The sequence below is a fragment of the Onychostruthus taczanowskii genome, unplaced genomic scaffold, assembly GCF_017590055.1.
Source record: "Onychostruthus taczanowskii isolate IOZ18803 unplaced genomic scaffold, ASM1759005v1 scaffold9, whole genome shotgun sequence".
In the NCBI taxonomy this organism is placed as follows: domain Eukaryota; kingdom Metazoa; phylum Chordata; class Aves; order Passeriformes; family Passeridae; genus Onychostruthus; species Onychostruthus taczanowskii.
The window spans coordinates 8,952,538-8,975,215 of NW_024506993.1; the positions used below are offsets into that span (position 1 = coordinate 8,952,538).

The window sequence follows — 22,678 nt, forward strand, 5'->3', positions numbered from 1 at the left end:
TGTTGAAAAGACGTGCTCGTCATTCTTAATAAACAACTAGAGTAAGAATACATAAGAGAAACAGGGTGGTATCTTTATATGATACACAAGTGTATGTTACAAGAATTCCATCAGGCACAGAAGCCTCAAGCTTTAAGGCCTCAATGTTAGGCCAAAAAAGAAGAGTGTGGTAAAGTTTGTACTTTTAACATCTAAAAATGTCACTTAAAGGTCTGAATAGAAATTGTTGGTTTGTTTTTTTTTTTTTTTGTATAAATCATATTTGCAGTTCACTCTCTCCTCTTTCTTCCAAGATAACAGCAAATTAATGTCCAAGCACAAGAAAAGAAGATGCCTGCCTCTCCTCCACTGGCTGAGCAGGTCCATCCATCATTCTGTGCCCTCTAGGCTGCACGTGCTCCAAGGAGACAGAGGCCCCAGCCAACCAGGCCAATCCTGTAGTTCATGTTTTCTACATCATAAAAAAAAAACCCAGAGTCAACCAGCAGCTTTCCACAGCTCCCAGCTCGCAGGGGATATGCAGCCTCCAATGGTTCCAACAGTTTGGTGTGTTGGGTAGGAATCACAACGGGTAGGTTTTCCTTTAGATTCTTTTAAAGAGAAGAAGCCTAAAAGGGCTTCATAACTACACCAATAAAAAACCAAAAACTTAGGCATCTCCTTTAGTGTAAAAGTCTGTACAATTTCTCTTTGCTTGTCCCTCCCCCATCACCCTGCCCCACCCCATCTGAGCCACGAAGGATGCCTTAGTGCATGGTGCTGGCATTAGCCACGGCAAGAGCTTCCTGAATCTCTCGTATCACCAGGATCCGGGTGAGCATCTGCTCCATCTGCTCTCTGCTGATCGGCTGGATGGAATACCAGATAGGGCTGTTGGGGGCCACCACCGGCTCCGGTGTCAAGTAAAATGTGTCATTCCGGCCTTTCACACTCTGGGGGCTGTGTGAGGAAGATCAGAAATAACCAGACTAACAAAATGTCCTGGAAGAGGGACACCACCACTGTCCTCACCCCAGGCTTCACAAATCCTGACAGTGAACATCTGGCTGACAACACATGGAAGGTACAGAGATACATCTAGGGGCAGCATTCATTCCAAAGTTTTAAGACATGCCAAGGTTAAAAAGCCATGGTGAGGACTACAACAAAGTAGTTTTTATTTCACATTGGTAACCATAACACACACATGGCTTTAGGGGTCCTTCAGAGTGAAAAAAGGATGGGGTATTTTCACATTCAGGCTACCTGCAGATCCATCTGTGCAGATGAACCATTATATTAAATTACAGAATCATCATAATTTAGAGATGAGTCCTTTGAGGCACCCTCCAATCTCCATAGCAAGTCCTTATTTTTGTTCAGAAGCCGGTCTGAACAGGACCCTAATCCTACCTTCAGTAGGGGATGCTTCCAGATGACTTGCAAATCAGAAGCAGAAGTTCACGTCAACACAGCAAATGTCCAAGATTAAGAGCAACCAGTTCACAAATCAGGATTTGTCTCTTAAACACCCCAAAAATTCAATTTACATGCCATCAGAGTTAATCCCACTCTCTCACATCAGCACCCCTTCTCCATTTAAGCACATTTACGGAAATATAGAAATCGTGTCAGCGCTATCACACAGCACTGAAAACTGGCCAGGCTCAGGGAGCAGCTCCCCAGCCACAGCAGACAAGCCCCACACACACAGACGAGAGCTCTCACCATTTGAAGAGGTAGAAGTCATACAGCTTTATCGGACACCTCAGGGGGTTCTCTGGATTCTCGGTCTGCTCTGCGTACATGTCATCTGTAACTACAAAGCAGCCCCCCAGAAGTCTGTCAGACACTCAGTGTAAGCACAGCACAGTGAGCAGTACCTTAGAGCCTCAGCACCGCAGCGCCTTGTCACTGTGCAAGAGCTGGCAAGAGACACGTGGCTGTTCCAGGGCAGAGGCACCTGGCTGTAAATGCTTAGCTTGCTGTATCCTAAGGCTATTGAAGATCACAACCCATCCATATCCTTCTATTTCTCCTCTGCCAGTGTGCAAAATGAGGGAAATATCACTACTGAGACTGAAAAGCCTCAGTTGCATCCTGTGCTTTTAAGAGGATAGATTGTACTTACATAGGAATTCTTATGAGTTCACAGGAATCAAGGTAAGAGAAGCCCTCCCAAAGAATTTTCTCCATCTCTTCATAAGCACCTACACCCAATAGTCTCTTTGCCCATAAAAACAAACAAACAAACAAAAGTAACAAAAAAATTATCCTTAATTCCTGATGAGGCCCACATGCCTCAGGTAAGGTATGTCCCCAGGGTTATAATTAGAAGGTATTATCCTCTCTTGGATAGAATGCATGGAAAACACATACTGCCAGGCTACAGGTAACTGGCAGAGCCTTGGATTCCCTACCTGCAAACATCTCCAGGTTCATCCACTTCTTCAAGCCCAAGTAAGCAAAACACTAGCAAAGAAACCTCCTAGACACTACCTTTCTGTCCTGTCTGGTGCATGCCTGGAGCCTTCATATAGCGGATACTCGTGCTTTTATCCTTGGGATTAGAAGGGTTCTTCTTGGTCTGCCTCAGCACCTTGGAGAAGGCCAGCTTCATGTGCTGGTCTACTGTTTTCAACAGGAAGTATCTGAGCAGCAAGAACACAACATAGGACATTCAGAGGCAAGCAAGGGACATAGTCACAACAGCAAGGTAGTTATCTTTAGTCATCATGAGCAGGCTGAAGCTCAAATCAACTACTGGGCTAAGGACTCTTCCAGCAGCACAGCATACAAAAGCCACAGGTTCAGTCTGCCCTCTGCTAGCTCACTTCCTTGTTATTCTGCATCTTCTTTGTCTGATGAAGCTACAAGTGGGCTCTGTGTGCAACCATTTGAAACTCATGATTTTGCCCTACGCAGTGCAGCAGTTTCACAACAATCCTGTTAAGGTCTCTGAAGTTCTTTTATTCCCCAAGATTCCCTAAGACCTGAGTACTTACTTTGTATTAAAAAACATCAGTGTAGTGAGCAAGGTGGAAGGGGAGTGAGCTCCAAGCTGCTTACACTCCCACAGCATCTCTTCTGTTACATGACTGGAGAGGATGTAACCTGCAATAATCAGAAGTCAGCATCATGCCAGGGGACAGACACAACATGAGCACAGGCAGCATTTTACAGTCTGTAAGTACTGCAGAGCATATAAATCTTAACAGAAGGAGAAAGAGGAGATTCTCACTAATGTCAAGATTCAGTGCTCTGCAAATAACTTTTTAAAGAGCAGGTACAGTCAGGAAACAATTGTACATATCCATCAACCTCTAGTTGTGGAGAGTATGCTTGTGCAACATGCCTATACATCCCAGCCCATAGAGAAAAGAATATGCACTTAAACAGCTTTTAATGATTGGCTTGACTCCAGTGCAGATGCTCTTAATCCAATAATATGTGAGAGCAGGCAGGCCACTGTAACAAATCAGTTCTTGGCCCTGTGCACAGCTTCAGTGAGCATGCAGTGCCAAGTGATGTATTTGGACACATGAGTAATCCTTTGATTCTCAGATTTTTTTTCCCCTTTGTGTAGAAGAAAAATACTACACTCCAAATACACAGATAAACAGAAAAACAGACAGCAGCATGAACTCTGGGGCTTGTGGAACGTCAAAGCACTGATCAAACAGCCAGACTGAAAACAAAAGGATTCCAAAACTCATGGTGCCACTCAGCCACCTAGCCTGTAACATCAGCTAATTTACTGAACATAAGAATTAACTTCTTCACTCATGTCCAAACATATCAAAGGGAATGAAGCCATGAGAAACCAGGTTCCTATGCTCTGAAAATGCAATTTTTATCTAGTTCTCATACAGTTCTCTGTCAAAATTTGTCTCTTGTGGAACTGCTTCCCCCATCCCAGTTGCCATGATCTCCTAAACATAAAGTTGAGCTACAACTGACTGCAGCACTGGAGGCTTTATTCACTCATTGTTTTTTTCCTTTAACACTCAGTTGCTTCTGCAGGCAGAATCCATCTGGCTACATGGCACTATGACAGTGCTGTATTATCTCCCAAAGAAACAATACATATTAAAGGCAGGATGCATTACCACTTCAGATGAGGAAACCTGATTCAAATCAAGGATCAGCTGGCTGCCAAGTAAGCCAATCTCATGACACTACAAAGTCCCCACAAAGTACCTTCTGATTGGTGACAAGTGACAGACAAATAATGCTCAATGACAGTCAGGGTTAGAGCCTGACAACTGCAGTAACCCCATCATTCACTGCAAACATAACATTTTTCTCCCTGACCAGCATTAGCTAGCCTAGGGATGTCACATACTTCAGAAGGGTTTCTATTCAGACTACACTCATGCTGCAGGTTCAGTTTAAACATTCCAAGATCTGGAAAGTTTTAAAGTTCTTAAACAATAGCCCTTACCAAGAGGTGAAACACGGGGCTGTATGTCCTTAAGAACTTCATGCAGCCATTCAGTGAACCGAATATAGTAGAGATCTGAGAAGATGTCATCGACTCGGCCATTTTCAAAGAGATACTGTAAGAGATTCACAACACAGGCCAGTACAGTGGGAGCAAGTGTGTTCCTCAGACCAGACCTCATCCTGAGGGCCCACATCCTCAGCTGAGCATTTTACAGCACAGCACTGAATAGCATTTACTTAGAGAGTGAGTACTCACACCAAGGCGAATACAGGATAGGTAATTATTACTATCCTTTACTATCATGGCAATGCCAAGACAGAAAAAGGAAAAACTATCTTACAAAGTAAAGCTGACTGGATTTCACCTTTTATTTCAGGTGTGCTCACTTCTAGTTATTTCACATGACTAGTGAACACTACTTTTTCAGGTTAACAACAAGAATGCTCAATTTCCCTGTCCAAGTACAGCTCTGTTCCTGCAGCTCTTCCAGAAAGCTCATACATCCCATAGCACATAAAGCTAAGTTCTTGCCTGTTAAAGCTTCAACTAAATTTAAGTCTTGACATTGACAACTTCTTTAAACATCATCCAAGCCTTCTCTCCCCCCAATCAAAAAAAGCTAAATGGATTTGTTATTTTTACTGTGATACTGAACTCAGTTATTCACAAAGTTAACTCATAGACTAAAGCATTCTTGCACTAAGGACAGACAAGTTACCTCATGTTTTCAAGGTTTTTTCAGCAAAAAGACTTTTTTCTTATAAAATTGTTGGTAAGCTTAATAGAAGCCACAGTCTCTATTTTTATAACCAAGAGTCCCCCTACACATGCTGACAACATGGACAGTTCTGCAGCACATAGAGCTGTCCCATCCTACCTTCTGAATACACAGGAAGATATAGTAGAGCACATCTGGGTCATAGGGTTCACCATCACCATTCCGAGCTTCTCGCGTCATTAAGCACAGACCGTAATTGAGCTCAGCCACAGCTGAAGAGATGAGATCTTCCTGGAACCTCAGCAGCTGACGCCCTGCAAAAACAAAACAAAGCTATATTATTTAAGTCATAAAGCCATATTATTTCAGGAAAGGTTTCCCACATCTCCATTCTATCTGGCAGGTCCAGCACTAGCTCGTTCTTCCAGTATACTAAAGCCATTTCTGACAGATCTCAGGCTGTCAGAAATACTAAAAGATGAAACAGGCAAGAGTTTGATAGGAAGATCCTCTGCCCTACCAAATGCATGACTATTGCCTTCTTTCACCGTGTCCCCAGTGAAATGCTGCCCTGCAGCAACAGCAAAACAGCAACTCCATGACTGTTCTACCAGCCTGGCCAGCCAGTTTGTCCATGCACCACAGCCATGCAGTGCCCTTTTCTATTGCTATCAGCTCAGGTGCTCAAGGGGGTTCAGCACAGAGTTAATACATGTCCTGTGGCAGTGAGAATACACAATAATTAGTACTGCAGAGTAAATTAATATTTAAATTTAGGAACAATCACTGATTAAACAAAAGGCTTTTCCAGAGCAGTACACATGTAACATTTTAGTCATTCCTGATCCTACTTGAAAGGAAAGAAAGGGTATATTGTCAATGACACCTACTTCCAATAGGTGCTAGTCTATTTTGGGCTTCTTTTTCCAGCTCTGCATTCTTGGTCTGTGCCCAGCTTTTCCACACTTCAAGACCTTCTTCTGGCTTCAGAGAGTTTGGAAGTAGAAGTTCAGGTGAAGTCTGTGGCTGCGGCTGCGGCTCAACTTCAGCAACCTGAACAGTTTGAGCCTGTGAAAGAAAAGCCTTCAGTTTATACACACACTTCAACATGCAACAGCTGGACAAAAACCAAGAATCCCACATTACCTGTAGCCCCAGGGTATCAACCTTCTGCAACACTCCCAACAAGAAATTAATCCAAGGAATGCAACTTTTGCTGTCCAACCTGAATTGCTGCTCACAAAAGAATATTCTACACTCCAAAAACTCTTTCAGTTTGAATGGACAGACCTATCTTCAGCTCACTTGTCACTCTGAATCACCACTGAAGTGCATCTCACTACAAGAGCAGCCCACAGAGACCACCAGCCCCTAAACAGGAAGGTGCCACCAGCTTTATTCACCACTGCTGCTCCACACCTAGAGTGCCCTAAGGGAGGTCCTGGGTGCAATCACACACCAAACACCACTGGCATCCCTCCCTCTCCAGACTCTCTTCTTTAAGCAGTACATAACAGGCACACAGAATAAATACATTCTGTTCTTAGCATAAGTGATAAATAAGAAAAATTAATTTGTAAAAGGTATAAAGCAGTAAGACTAGAACACAGCATCAAAACATAAATTCAATTTTAATGCAATGTTCTCAAAATACCAAATATTAATAATGGGAAGTAGCTACTATTGTGTGAAGTGACTTCATGACTTATTATAGACCTAAGGCATCTCCAGACCCTTTGGAAATTTACTTTGCAGTTGGACCTTATGTCACCAAGAATTTCAGTCTCAAACTGAAACTTATTTGTCAGGCAACCAATAGCACCAATCTAAAACCTGCAGCAAGCCCTTCAGCTGCTCTCACTCTGCATTCTTTGCTACAGGCTTTCAATTCTATGCCAGAGTCTCATACCTATCTCAGTTAACAGCTTTACAGACCTTAGTCAAACTCTCACTGGTACCCTGAATGTTACAGAAATAGCAATTCTTATATCAAAACAGTTTTGCTTTTTCCTTCCTAAGAGCTACTCCAAAAAGCAGCTTTTCCTTTGATACTGCTAAGTGTCAGTATTAGTGGAAGTTGCTCTGACAGTACTAGAGACCATGGCATAGGAAAACAGCATAGAGACTTTAAATACCTGTACTTTAGTATAAAAACCAACAGCTTAAGAGCCAAAGTCTGCAAGAGCTCAGACTGGAGCCTTCCAACTCCCTGAGCAGAGCAGAGGACTGAGCCTCTGCTCTCCTCCAGAGTGCTGCCACATTACTCTCCAGAGAGCTGAAAGCTTTCCAGAGCCAGCTCCCTCCATCAGCCCAATCCAAGGGACAGTCTTCTGCCTAACCTCACAGACACCTTTGCCCAGTGTGAAGGCTGGACACAGGCTGATGTAAATCTGCTGAACTGGCAGATGCTTCTTAACAAACTTGTATTTTTCACAAATAGAGCAAAATTGCTGCAACTTGCCCAGATCCCCTAGAAGCACAATGCCAGAGGACAGCATGGGGCAGGCAGGCAAATTCTTGCTCAGCTTCACAGTTTTGAGAGGGTCAACTCCCAAAAGCAGGATGTTCACCTGTAGTAGCTTTACTGACCCACCTAGAGAGAGAGTGCATTCCTCCTGGAATTGTCTATGTATTTAGGGTACTTTATTTTAAATACCTTATGCACCCTAAAGTACACTTGATCCAAGAAGTTTGCTCATAACTAGTCAGTTTACCTGGGCACTGGAACTGCTGTGCAACATAACACAAAGTAACTGATCATGACTAGTACATATTAACACACCTTATTTGGCTGCAATTATCCCTGCCTGACCACTGCAACCCCTGGAACAGCTCAGGAGAATACTGCAGATCTTGAAATACCCACTATCAAGAGTCTGGCAATCAATGTATCTATTAATTTTTAACACTAAGATCAAGACTGTACTTTATTTTGGAGTGTTTTGAATCCTATAACTACGTACCAACATTATCACATGAAAGTCTTATACCCATCAGGAGTCAAGTGCCTCGTGTCACATTCAGACTTCTGGGACAGATGCATCTCTGCTTCCCAGACACCAGCTGTCTGTTGGCATGCTCCCTCTCCAAAACATTTGTAAGTTGTTAATCGCCAACTGAGACCAAAAGGCAGTTTTAACTTACTGAGCAAGTGACTTGTAGCTGCTGCTGCTGCCCCTGCTCTTGGGGTGTGGGCTGCTGCTGTTGCTGCTGTGGGTCCCATATGTGCACTGTCTGTGCTGTATTCTGGTAAGTCCCTGCCACAGCCTGCACCGCCACCGGAATGTGGATGTTGCCATTCATAAACTGTGCTGGAAAGATCGAATTAGCAAGAGTCTGCACCACTTCCTCATGAGAGTTCTTCACTACTGAAGTACTTCCCACCATCTTATCCTTGTCATCTTCCAGCTTCACTGTAGCCAGCGTTGTGGGCGAGCCACTGACGTGGACGGCATTGTAGGCCTCCTGAGGGATGGCAATGTGGGTTATGTTTTGCTGCTGAAGGTCACCACGCGGCTGAGCGGAGTAAACAGGGATGGTCCACGTCTCTCCAGTGGGGCTAGTAATGGTCCCAGTGGCACTGTACAGGTGGGCACTGTCCACTGTTAACAAGTCTGGCCGTAAAGAGACGTAACTTTGCTGCTGGCCCTGAGGAATGGCCAGCACTGTGGCAACCGGCTGCCCTGAAATAGCGTACGACACAGTAATAGGCATGTCCACTTTACGTTTCTTCACCGGCTGAAGGACGCTCGCAGAGCTGATCCGCCTCTCTCCCTCCCGCGGGGAGCCTTGCTGAGAAGGTGGGGGCGACAGCGCCCCGACTGTCTGGATCTGGATCTGCTGGCCACCACTAATGGCCTGTCCCGCCACGAGCTGGGCCTGGATCTGCTGGTGTTGTATGTGCTCCTCCTGCAGCTCTGCAGCCTGGATCTGCTGGGCAGTCTGCACGTGCTGCACTTGGATCTGAGCTGCCTGCAGCTGCGACGGGCTGGGGCTCTGAAGAGACTGACTCTGTATTGTCTGGGACGCCTGCTGCTGCGCCTGCCCTTGGATCTGCACCTGGACCTGTATTGGCTGCTCCGAAGCCTGATGGACAGAGAGCTGTGGAGAGAGCTGCTGGGCGGAGACCTGCTGCGGTGACTGCTGGACCTGGACCTGAACCTGCAACGACACCGAGCCACCAGTTAGAGATCAGCAAACATCAGGGATTCAGCAGAGATGCTCTGTCACTCAAGATCTATGCTCCAGGTCTCTTATGCTCACTGTTGATTCCGTGTATTAATCCATTAGTAAAGATTTCACGAAAATTAAACCAAGTTATTCTAGAAGTGCCTGGCTGACAACAGTGATACAGTAGATGTGTTTGCTCAGCATTGCACATGACTCTCAGCACAGAGAGAACAGCATGTGAGCAACATCTCCACCCTCAAAGCTCTTATGGGCTCAAGCCAACAGATTCCATCCTTGGAATCCAAGAGTCTTGAAAACTATTTGCACTGCTAAAATGTTACTTTAGCACAGGTCTTGCAATACCAAGACTTAAAAGTCATCCACATTACAATCACAGGAGCTTGCCCCATTCTTACTTGCGCAGGAGCTCGCCTCATGCTCTGAAGATTGTTCTACTGCTGCCCACCCCAGTCCCAAGATGGCCACAGGATCACTTACTGCTGACAGGCAATAAGAAATATGGGTAAGTCGAAACCAGCACTTGGCTCTTTCCTCATAAAGCACAGGAATATTACTTTGAAACCTATCGTTAACAGTAACACTGCTCAAGTGGTGCCGACACAGAATGTGGCAAGTTCAACCTCAATCTCTGCCATGCGTTAATGGCCTATGATGCAGCATGTTTGGTAAACTCTAGAAGAATTTCTTTGGCAATGATAATTGAAACCAATCTTTTTTTTATTATTTACTTTTCCATTTAATACCATTTATTGTCCAAACTACTCAGTTGTATTTTTTAGCTCACGCACTTAGACAATGCTGAATAACACAGACAAATCTGTTGGCTTGATTCCCAACCAGTTCCTCTTATTTTAGAGGGGGAAAAAAAAAAAAAAAATCACACCCTCTCACATTAATGCTGATTTGCCCAAGGTGTGCCACAATACCTAGCAGCAGTCCAGCAGCACACTGAAAGCCAGCAGCCAAAAGTAGCCCCCAGAACAAATGTCAGGTCTCAATGGCTTCACATCCCTTGTCCAGACACTTCTCCACTTTGCCTCACATTTACACAGACAACTTGTTACATTTGCCTTGTCCTAGAAGCAATATCCCAGGTACTCATGACCATCTGTTTCTCTAGGCTTCATTAACACTTTCTCTTAAGGGAGGCAATTAATTACTCAGCACCTATTTCTGAAGCCAACAAGGACTTATTTAGTTGCACGACTAAATGTCTTCCTACTCACAGTTCTCTCACCTTTTTCTACCTCACTTCCTGGATTCAGGCAGACTAATGCAGCATTGCACAGAGACAGCACACTAGTCAGTCAGCCTGACAATACCAAAAAGAACTACAATGCAGGCCTGCTGTGCACAAAATCTTACTTCCCAGCATCACTGCTAAGAAGTCTTGAAAAATGTTAAGGACCCATTTACAGCTAATTAAGAGTTGCTAAGGAAAAAACTGGGGTAGCAGAACGCCCCACTGGCAGGCCAGATTTATAAATCACCTCCTGTTAAGAATTAATTCATTTCCAGGAAGAATAGGGTATAGTTCCTTCTGGGAACTCTGTGCAGTGTACTGTAATCCAGATGACGTGGTGACTCTATAATAATTTCCTGCAAGGTAACAAGAAGCATGTGACCTTGTGTCAGCATGAAAGTTTAAAAAGCTCCATCAATGAGTGATTTGATCAGGCACTCAATTGAAAAAGATGAACCCACCTATGGGATGTTTCCTCAGCTCTATTTGATATTGTTCTGCCCTGGAGCATGAGTACTGCCTTGGGCAAACAGGCCCAAACACGGATACCAGGTAAGGGCTCAGGTTAAGAAAGCCAGTTGCAATCATACACCTAAGGCAAGAATTCTCCAAAATATTTCACTTTAAAAATCATTAATATGGTCTTTACTATTAATTTAAATCCTTGTTCAGAAGATTACCTGCAAGGCAAAAGCCAAAGATTGAATAAATTACACGTTTTATTGCACTAATATTTTCAGTCTCACACAAGAAATCTTTGCTTTATCTGCTATGATTCAAAATGATGTTAAAAGGTAAACATGTCATTTGTCCTGTACTTCTGACTTCTGTAGTGTTTCCACAATTTGCACAGGTTGACTGAGAGCACCTTAAAAGCACCCCCACCTTTTACCCATACAAAATTTCACATTACAATTCCTGTGAGTGCTGTAACATATATAAAGGAATGACTTTTTTTTTTTGGTAGCAGTAAGAATTCAGAGTCTTCTCCTGCACTGAAACAATTTTATCACATAAGCACAATTAGAAAGGTAATGGAGCTGGTTTAAGAAAGAGGCATTGTCAGCAAGAGGAGCAGCCTAAGAACAAACAGAACAAGACAGCATTTGCTCCCTTCTGCTCTTGTAAACAGGCTGTTTCAGTTTGAGGGGACCTCCACTGATCACCCAGTCCAACTGCCTGAGCACTTCAGGGCTGACCATAATCCCCAGCATGTCATTCACAGCACTGCCTAAATGCCTCTTAAATAACGACAGGCTTGGGGCACCAGCCACCTCTCTGAAGCCTGTTCCAGTGTTTGACCACTCTCTTGGTAAAGAAATGCTTCCTAATGTCCACTCCAAAGTTCCCCTGGCACAGCTTTGAGCCATAACCATTCCAGAGCCTGAGCCTACAGCGTTTGAAAGTCAGCAGCAACTTCCACCTCTTTGAAGAGGTGAGCAGTCATACCCTGAGGCCCCTGGAAACTCCCCCAGGACTAAATCCTAACTCCTACAACAGGAATGTCTTGCTACTGCTTTCAAGTCCACCCTGCTACTGTTAACACCCAAAGAATGAGTCCAGACCCAAACAATATGAAGTCAAACTCCAGAATCACTTGAAGCTCTCCATGTTCCAAACTGCAGACATCATGCTTCTGACTAGAGTGGTCCTATTTAAAAAGATATTGGAACTCTACCTACCACACATGATACATCCCCTGTGAATTACACATCCATTTTTAACAACTGTATCTTGGAGCAGATCTCTCCCTATTCTCAAGTAGGTTGTATCCAGGAGTGCTACAAGCATCCATTCCAGATTTACAGGCTTTAACCCGGTCTGAGACCAGAGGCTTCTTATATTGACCTCCCTGTCCTTTTTTCCTCAAGTTAAACAAAGAGTTACATGCAGCAGCAGCAGACCTTATAAAAGACTCTGTACAAAGGGGAACGTTTAAAATTTTTAAATTTACAGGCCAAGACAAACAGGGGACTTTAAATCTTCATTTTATGCTGAAGATTAAAGCAAAAACATGTTATGCTGGCAATTCCTGGGTTACTGGTGCAAGAAAGGAACATACCAAGTTACCAGTACTGAAATACTATTTATTGCCAAAAGTCTGGATCCAACATCATGAAAGAATCACCTCCCAGCAGGCTACCATGACACAGAGAAATGCCTTTTCACCATAAAGTAGCTGGAAGCTGGATCAAGTACTAGCTGCCTAGAAAACCAAAAACATTAGAAATCAACCCTGTATCGTAACAAGAGGCCAGAACTAAATTCCCTTAAAGGAATTCTGTCACACCAAGCCCAAAACCATATTCTGTGCTGAACTGAACAAATGCAAAGAGGAAATAAGTAACCCCAGGACCATGAGAACATCTGAAGCCTGGTTGCCAAAACTTTTTTTCCTAATGGTTGATAGACAAACTTTCAAGTAGGAGTCATAACATGTCTGCCCTGTGTGGATTCTCTGCCCAAAAAGGAATCAGACCCAGTTGTTTCAGAACAGCAGTTCTGAAACAACTGAGATTTTCTTTGCTTGTGAATTATTTCATCTGCAGACTGACTGGATTATCTAATAGTTCCTAAAATCTAACTCTAAATGAGCACACAGAGCAACTCTTTCCTGCATGGATTTTTTGATATGTAGCTTTTCCTAGAGCACCTGACAGGCTCTTAAATGCATCTTTTCATAAAGAGATCTTGGTTTCTGAAGCTGTATTTAAACCAGCAAGCAGTAGTACAGACCAAGAGCAGATCTCCAGAGCAAGACTGGAGATGCACTAACATGTTCACACCACACCTTCCAGAAGACTATTTAAAATTTAGTTCTAGTCTTGCCCACCAGCCAAGTTTGACATCACCAAAACACAAGATTTCATCTTACAGCTTAGTTTCATTTGCAGGGAACCCCAAATGACAAGCTCCAAACCTACAAGAGGTAAGAAGGCTTCGGCAGGTGGCCAACTTGCTGCGGGAAGTACGCTCCAAATGCCCCAGAAGTCATGTGGGGTACATCTCAAACTTCCCACACAAAGTGAAATATTTGGGAAAAAAGTTGGTGAGAGCATGAGAAGAGTAATCTCAGGTTTTTTTAGCCCAATTTAAGGACAGAAGACTTAAAAGACAGTTCCCTCAACAACAGTCCTAAGCTAAAGCAAGTGCAGCACTAAAAACTAACACTGTAACAACGAGTTCCTTCTAAAGTTACACCAGAAAGTGTACAAGCAAGTGCAAAACAGATATGAAAAGTGTATTTAAAGTGTAAGTGAAGAGACTGATCAGTGAAGTAGCAGGAAATATCAGAACTTGTTATTTAACTACTTTACAGGAAGCCCTTTGCTATCTAAGTAAACAAGGTCTACGGGAAGGGTGCGAGTCAGCTTTTCAGAACAACTGCCAGACTGGAGGCTTTTCCCCTGCTCATTTATCCACATCAGAGAGAGAATTCCAACAGCTAAATTAGGCCTTGGGTGTGTTTAAACAGTTACAATATCAAGATTATGCTGTCAAGCTGTACACTGGGGAGGGATTTAGGTCTAAGACAGTTAAAACACATGAACCAAGGAAAAACAGTTTACCTCTCCAACAGAAGAGTACTTCCATATACAAAGAGATGCTACCTCAAAAACACCACTCTTGACTATAACCATTCTTTGAATTGTCCCACTCAGTCCTAGCACATGCTAATTAATACCTGCTGCTACAGTAAAATCGTACTGCCATGTTTCTCAAACATAAGCAAATAGGAACTCTACCTCCAAGCTACTCTTCAGAACCAGTACAGAGGCAAAAGGAAGGTACACCCATCAGAAGCAAAGATGCATTCTGTGCAGAGTCAGAGATAAACTTTTTTCTAAGCTATTTAAGGGCATCTTTCCCTGCCTTGTATCATTACTAATGTCCAGCCTTCTGTAAAGGTCTGAAGTCACAGAATAGACTGAACAGTAAACACAAAAGGAACTGAGCAATTAGAAAGGCACAAGTATTAACTGAAAGATATTTTACACAAACCATTCCCCATACACTTCTGTGACCTTGCTCACATGTAGCAACGTCCCCTCAAGCCCTGCCCAAGAAAATATTGCCACCTAGACCTCAGACTGTTCACAAAAAGCTGAAACTGAGGATTTCATCCACACACCCCATAAGCAAAGATACTTTCCATCCTCTGATATTCTTTCAGTTGAAGTTTCTGGGGTAAGAGGCACAAGAGGTTCACTGACCTCTGCAGAAGTACCATATTTGGGAAGCAAGCAGCACTAAACACCTCCCTGGCATCATCAATTCCACGGCCTCTCTGCACAGGACCAACATGCAACAATCTCACCAAAAGCAGAGCTGATAAAACTCCTGCTTGACTCAAGTAAACCACGGACTTTCCCTGCCACTCCCTGACACAAGGTATGACAACTTGACATACTAAGCTCCTTCTTAAGGTCACTTATGGCACCCCTGTGATACTGGGTGTGGAAGGAGCTCCAGAACCCGTAACTGTAGCAATGACCAGTGCACATAACCCAACAGTTGCACCACTCATCCTATAAAATAAACATCTGGTAAGACTTTGTTGAGCCTTTTAGACAAGAAAGCCTTAATAAAACAACTTCTTCAAAGAGAAAATTTATTTTTCTAGAATAAATAAAAACAGCAAGCAGTGACACTCTGTCTTTAGTTGTCCACAGCAAGTAAAACCCAGGATGAAACCTGAGCACTATCTCCATGACTGCAAGATCATCAGCAGCACTTTCAACTGTGAGGTCATCTGACTGGTCATACTGTTAATCACCCCCAGCAGCACTGTCACACTGCCAGACATAAGCACAGTCATTTAAAGGGTCTTCCACTGACTTGCAATTGGATTAGCAAGAACTAAACAGGTTACCAATTCAAGTACCAGGATGACAAGTTTAATCAAAAGCTAAGAGGCTCCAGCAGATGACCAAAACTCATCATAATACAACACAAGGAGCATTTCAGCACAGGGAGCCACCCGGACCAGGTGCACTGCTATGGTGGAACACTGTCACTCCCCAGTGTCATAAAATCCAGCTTTATCCAGAAGATGAGCCCTGCCACTGCTGCCACAGTGACAGTGCAGAGATGAGGGAACACTAAATCATGAGTTTAACGCAAATTATGTTCCAATAAGAAATCCTGAAAGACAGAAAAACTCTTGCAAATGGGTAAAGACATTCTTCTCCACCCTATTCTTGCAGAAAAACTAAGATAATTCTGAGCTAGCTACTCAAATACACCTGAGCTCAGCTGCATTGCTGATACACAAAAGCTGCAGCCACATCTAGAACCAAATGTGCCACCTAAAGTGAGCAGCAGGTAGGCAATACAAATAGTAATGATGATTTGAACAGATGGCAAAGCAGGTATCTAAAAGCAGAGGCACTTCAAAAACAAGGAGAGCAGACAGCATTCTTCAGGAAAGTTGCTGCAATCTTAATTTTCATGAGAAGCTTTTCATATACAGGGTGCAGGTCATTCAGTTCCAAAATCAGGAACCGGTCTCTGGCAGCAGCTCTATGCTTATTCACAAGAAGGTCAGGTTATTTTTCTCTGGAGCATAAGATATATGACCTCCCTTCCCATCTCTGTTACTAAAAGACTTGCAAGGGTCAAGCCTGAACATTGGGTAGTTCTGAAGCAAGGCAGCAAGAGTGAGAGGGGAAAAAAAAGATTCCTTCTGACTTTTACCATTGGGGGCTTTACACATCTTCAAGGCTGAGGCACTCAAAACCCAACCCTCCTAGCCCTTCTGCTGCAAAAAAAACTTCTTCCAGAAAACACACTAGCTGGCAAAACCAAACCCACTCTTGATCAGTTTTAACAGCCTCATGCAGAGAAGTCATGCCTGAAAGACTTCAGGTTTTTATTCTTCAAAAGCCTTTCAACACAAGTCACTGTAGGGCAACAGGTTACAGAAGTCCCAGTTAAGCATTCATTTACTCAACAGAGAGTAATTGGAGACGAGTTAGCAGTGAAGGAGTTTTGTCTTTGCTGTAGGATAAAAACACACAAGTGAGCTGTTGACACAAGTCTACTGCACTGCAGCAAGTACACACTACCTGATCTCCAGCCATTTGTGACTCCATACCCTTATTGTAAAAAAAAAAAAGAAAAAAGAAAAAAGAAAAAAAAAGAGCTTGCAGCTTTACATTCTGCTACAGAAACCAGAAAGATTCATATCTCAAGTATAGCATATCAGAACTACAGCCATAGCCAGAGTTCAGCTGTTTAGAGACATATAATAGAAAAACTTCAGTAAATGCCCTGCCACCTGTGAACTCTTCAAACTACAAAATCTGAGGACAACACCAGTTTCCTAAGTTATAAAATTGGTTTGTTTTTTTCCTCTGATATTGGATTTGCTTACTTAATACTTAATAAAATACCTAATGCAATATCTACTTAAAAAAAAAACCACCAAAGACAACTCCTTCCACTGTGCAAACATATAATCTACCTTGATACATATGCATTCTTTAGAATTCCTTTCCAAAAACATATCTTCCCCTGATTCATATCCTAAAGTTGACTCTCTTGCATTTCCCCCTCACTTAAAAATCAGTTCAAGAACAACTTTTAGAATGTTCAAGTAAAACTATTTAAAGATTACTGATTTTATTAAGAAAAAAAAAAAATCCTCAAGGCAAGCTCCATCCCACAGCCAGCCTGAACAATCAGACAGTCAGAGGGGGCTGGTATTTATAGCAGCTTCAGAGCACAAGGCTTCTGGAGTTGTGTACATGCCAGAACTGTTTCTCAAATAGGTGACACCACTCCATTGCTATGTATGTGGCTCCTCCTACAGCAGGGCTCCAGGGAGGCACAGCCAGGAGAGCAAATTTACTACCAAATTCCTTAAATGAAAGGGAAATATTGCTGCTCTATATGAAGTTAATTGGCCCTGCCTCTTAAGTACTTGTCTGAGGCTTACGATTAGAGAGCAGCTCTGAACACTACTCCATCAGATGGCAAGTCACATATACATTCAGAGACTATTTCAGATGCTTACCTGGACTTGCTGGGGTTGCTGAACCTGTATCTGCTGCTCTGGCTGAGTTTGTTGCTGGATACTGGTTGTCACAGGACAAGCAAGTTCAAGCAAAGACCCAGCCACCTCTGTGCTGTCCGTGTAAATGCAGTTGCCACCCTGCTGATACACCATAGTGGTGGTGGCTGTCTGTTGAAACTCCTGGAGAGCTTCTGGCCCCTTGGAAGCAAGGGAGTCTAGAAACTCCTTCATCCTGTGCTGGGGGATCGTTCGCGCCTTCACACGGATGTATTCTTCAAAGGAAATGGTGTTCTCCAGAGAATTATTCATATTGCAAGGTCCTCAGGGTTCCTTAATGAAAGAGAAAGTAAAAGTCTTAACTACAGCACTCCCTTGATGCAAGGATATTCTTAACTCCAGTAACTAATCTCTCATACCAAGTACTGTATGAAAACTGGCAAACATGCACAGCCAGATGCCCGAGACAGATGCTTTCGTTTTATGAGGCACTTTGTGCTACTACACATTTCTCAGATTAACCCTTGGCAACTCAGGGGAGTCTGAATGATACCCAGGTGTGACTCCTCCTCCCAGAGCTCACTGACATGTAAACTCTCCTAGCTCTGTGCTTCCCCAGACCAGGCAAGTCCTGCAGAGACAAACCCAGTCGTGCATTCCGTTTGTTTGCGGCATGCACTGTTAGCGAGAGGCTCGGGAATCAATATCTGCAGCCCTGCTGTGCAGCTGCAGAGGTGGGGAACTGAGCAGTGTGCTCTGTCAGGCCGTGCAGTTCTATTCTAGGCAGCTCATGGGAAGCACAACAGAAGAGCAACAGATGCAGCACTCAGCTCACTGCTATCAGGACTAGGGCAGCCTCATCGATTTGAGCATAGCAAGCAAAGGGAGAGCGCTGGAATCGAGATATTTCCTCAAACTGGGAGCTACACACATGGAGAACAGAGCTCTGGAAATGACAAAGGCAACTGCAGCATCAGTTCTTGATGTCCTTTTAATAGGAAGAGGTTAACATGAAACATGCTACGTGTGAAGACAACAGAAAGACAGAAAAAGAAGTTAAGATGATCAGGGCGGAAGTGAAAGCAAAGAAAAAAACCACCACCAGCGAAGATAACTCCACCTGAGAACAGCTCCAGGGTAAACTCTGACAGCATTCCTCTCTCTTATCTTGTTTAAACCCACTAATTGTTTTTGCAGTGAGTGTACTGGTTGTTTCTAATGCACTAATTAGCCTTGATAGAGCATGAATACATTGGAGCCATAACATCACCAGCTACTGAAACAGTTGTGAAAAGATGTGAAACACCACAAGATCAGGACTAGAAGAGGTGATTCAGCACTACTAGATCAAGCTGCATAAAGGAGGAAAAACAGACAGACATCACTATGTGCATTATGACTGCAGGTCTAAAGAGAACAGGTACAAAACCAGAGCTTTATGTATCCTTTCACCAGGATTTAACAAAGTAGAATTGAGACAGAGCTATGGTTGAACATAAGGCTGCAAAAGCCTGCCTGTGTGAAAATGGGAGTTAACTCTAGGCTTTCACTGGCACCCAAGCACACTGCACAATTCCAGTGCCAGTTATCACCAAAACCAGGGAGAGCTGAAGCAAACACTAACCCCTCTTCACTGTTATGTGACAGCAGTCCAAACACAGTTTTTGTTTACATGGAAGTTCATGGCTAGTGCATTGGACCAGGCTCACAAGAGAAAAAAAACTAATATCAAAGGTAACGGGAGCACACATGAGGTAACCTGTGCCCTATCTACGGTTTCTGAAGTCTTTAAGAGATGTTTCTTGCTGTATGAGGTTTCTATAGAAGATATTTTTAAAATATGCAGCATGTTTAGTAAAAAACACCAAATAATGGAGTTCACATAGCAAATCCAACAGCTCTGCAAATATCAGCACACAGAAGCTCCTGTAGAGCCCATATCTGGACAGAAAAAACATTCTGAGACACCAATCTGACATTTTCAAGCCAGCTCTGGGTAGTAGAAGACTACTCACTTCTTCAGGAGCCACCCAAGAGTACTCTATACCTCTACAGCACACCTTACCAACCCCTTCCCAGAGAACCCTATGCCCAGGGTGAAACCAAGGGAGAACAATGTTAATGCATCCATAGGGACTCAGGACTTAGACAAGACCTACAGCAGGCACACTGAAATGTGTTTTGCATCTAACTGCATGATGCTCCATTATACACTCTGAGGCTGCAAAACAGATTTTGAGCAATTAAATTGTCCCAGTCCTTGGAGCTTTCAAGTATTTGATGTCCATACTACAGTGAGGCTTTCAGAGAGCACCATCATTCTCCACGTCCACCCGAGGTGCACTAGCAGATACAGCTTTGAGAGGGAAGGCTCTGCTGAAGAATAAGCCTCAAGGATGCCATGCTGGGATCCCAGACATGAATGCCACAGATGTGCTTTGACAGCAGGATCCCAGACACAAGTGCCTCAGATGCTCTTTGACAGCCAGCTGCTGCTAAATTGGATGGGCTCACCTCTCCCAGGTGCTCCCCTCCTGCATGGGTTTATGTTGTAACAAGTCAGGGAATAGCTATCCACCTTCTGTTAATCTTGTCAAAGGAGGAAGTAAGGAGGTCAGCAGGTCCACTGTTCCCAAAGGGAGCTGTTAGCCCTCACTTCTACTTTTGAAACTCCAATCCTTTTCTCACAAGCTACATCATTGTCCTGTGCAAGAGACCAGAAGCCACAAGACACCCAGAAGCATGAGCAGCAGAGACCCACCACCAAACAATCACCAACCTCTTCTGACCACCAAGCAAGCACTGATTTCTTAAATACAAATCTTAAAGCAAGCACTGATTTCTTAAATACAAAAGACCCTGCTCAGCTGGTCCATTTCAATTAGTTCTTGTTAGCATCAAAATCAAGAGCCTACTAGGCCAGTCTTCCCCATTAGTAAATTTTCCTCTCTCACAAGACGTCAGAAGAAATCTCTTTCCTTTCTTCTACCATAAAAAAAAACTCCTTTACATTTTCTTGAAGTTACTATACCAAGAGCCACTAAGCTGAGCCCCTGCAGTACTCCTAGTGCCAGGCATGGACCAGAGCCCCACCATGCCACGAGGCATCTGTTCCTGCCCCAGAAAAGCAGCAAGATCTTCCTTAGGTTTTCTCTACAGCTGCAGTTACAGACCCTGTAGGTAAAAGTGCCTCCCACAGTCATTCACATCAGTTTTAAGGCTGCTTGAGATTATTCAACTAGAAGCACTGAACCACACAAGACTGCACTGCCCCAGACCCTGTGCAGCAGTGAGGTACCAGGTCCAGAGAAAGATTCAGAAATGCAATGCTGCACCCCCAGAGATTTTACTTATTAAAACTAAACCAACCTGCATTTACGGCAGAAAACCTCTGCAAGGCTCTAGGGTGCATTCAACAGGATTTTGTAGGGCAACACGTACAGCTTGCTGCTGCAGTCACTACTTTTAGTTATTAAAACACACTAATTTGTGCATTCCATTGATCCCACAGACACGCACTGGAAACTGCAAATGTCCACCCTGACTGGATCTCAGCAGCATATTTTTATTATTGCATTTTAAAATTTAAAAAAGAGCATCCAGGCAGTAAGTTTCTCCAATAAAGGAAGATAACTCCTCTCTCTGTGCAGCATAACTGCACTTTTTTCAAGAAGTAAGTTCAAGAAATTCTTTCAAGATTATGAGCACATACGGTTAGTTGGTAAAACTTAGACTGAGGTTACTGAAAACACACACACAACTTGCAGCATGTGGACAATCTGGACTCACCAGTCACCATGTTGCATGTATTTCTGCTGCTCTTGTCCTGAGCTCTTAGACTTGTAACGTTCTGGAGAAGACAGAACAAAGAAGCCCTTTCCATCCCCAGTTCCTCTTTCTTTATTAAGTCATTTTATTTTTAATATGTATTCCATTAAGAAAAAAAAAAAATAAATCAGGAAACAAAGATATGATCATCCACGCAGCTAGCAGCTCCTAGTGAGGAATTGCAAGATGCCCAATTTCGAACCATCGTAGCCCTGAGCCTGGTGGTGTGAGCACGTCTGTCACAGAGCGCCGTGCGGCGACAGGCGCGGCCCGGTGGGTAACACCGGAGTTACTGGCACACAGAACTTAGAACAAGGCAGCAGCAGCAGTGACCGCATCCACGGGCACCCCCCCGACCCCCTCCCCCCGCAGGCGCTCCCGGTGCCGCCCCGAGAGACGGCCGGGAGCGCTACGGAGCGCTCGGCCACCCAGCCGAGACGAGGCGAAGCTCGGTATTTAGGCCCCGAGGCCGTCGGCTGCAGCTCGGCCTCCGTCCCGCCCGAGCGGGGACGCGGAGCCCGCGGGGCTTCTGCCGCCCGCGGGGACCCGGCACGGCCCCAGCCGCTCCCGCCGCCTTTGTCCTACCCCGGCCCGCCGGCCCGGCTGCGCTGCGGCGTGACCCGGCCCCGCCTCACCCCGGCCCTGTCGCCGCCGCTGCCTCGGCCCCGAGTCTTTTCCCCTCACAGCTCCCTGGGCGCCATCTTACATTCAACCCCCTGCAGCCAATCACCGCGCTGCCCCAGCCTCGCGAGAGCGCGGCTCCCAAGCCCCGCGAGAGCTCAGCTCCTAGGCCCGCCCCGCGCCTTAAAGGGGCCTGGCCACGGCGGGGCGCGGGTGCTGCCGCTGGGGGGCGCCCTGCGCGGAGGGGCGTGCGGCTGCGGGGACGCGCAGGAGGCGGCGGGGACCCGTGGGGACAGGGACAGGGACAGGGACAGGGACGGACCCCGCGCAGCCGGGATGCCCGGGACGCCATCAGTACCGCGTGGCCGTGGAGCGACGCCGGCCGAGAGCTTCCACGCAGCCGCCCCGCTCCTTCGCGGCGTGCGGGGGCAGCCCGGCCCCCATCCCCTCGCAGCGCCTGGGGAGAGGCTTCGAGTCGCGCCCGTGTGGGGCCGGACCCCGGCGCACGGGCTCCCGGGGAAGGGCGCTGAGGCCTGTGCGGCCTGTACCGGAGGGGCTGCGCCCTGCCCCGGGCGGCACCGCGGAGCGAAGTGTCCCCATGGAGGCGGAGAACGCCCCGCGGGACCGTGCCGGGTC

General features: G+C 45.0%; 1 protein-coding gene across 5 annotated transcripts; it reads right to left on the reverse strand.

Annotated features, from left to right (window-relative positions):
• Positions 1–22,640, reverse strand: QRICH1 (glutamine rich 1). Of its 5 annotated transcripts, none has more exons than XM_041425835.1 (11): positions 22,401–22,640; positions 21,383–21,443; positions 17,597–17,926; positions 8,289–9,305; positions 6,035–6,212; positions 5,304–5,458; positions 4,424–4,538; positions 2,985–3,093; positions 2,479–2,630; positions 1,708–1,798; positions 1–939 (listed from the first exon to the last, which is right to left on the reverse strand). In XM_041425835.1, exons 3-11 carry the CDS (start codon positions 17,903–17,905, stop codon positions 747–749), a joined length of 2,319 nt encoding a protein of 772 aa, XP_041281769.1. In that variant the 5' UTR covers positions 17,906–17,926; positions 21,383–21,443; positions 22,401–22,640; the 3' UTR covers positions 1–746. The 5 variants fall into 5 exon arrangements, with proteins under 5 accessions (XP_041281769.1, XP_041281772.1, XP_041281770.1 ...); XM_041425838.1 differs by having other exon boundaries at positions 22,365–22,640; XM_041425836.1 differs by lacking the exon at positions 22,401–22,640 and adding an exon at positions 22,128–22,162.
• Positions 22,641–22,678: the final 38 nt, after the last annotated feature.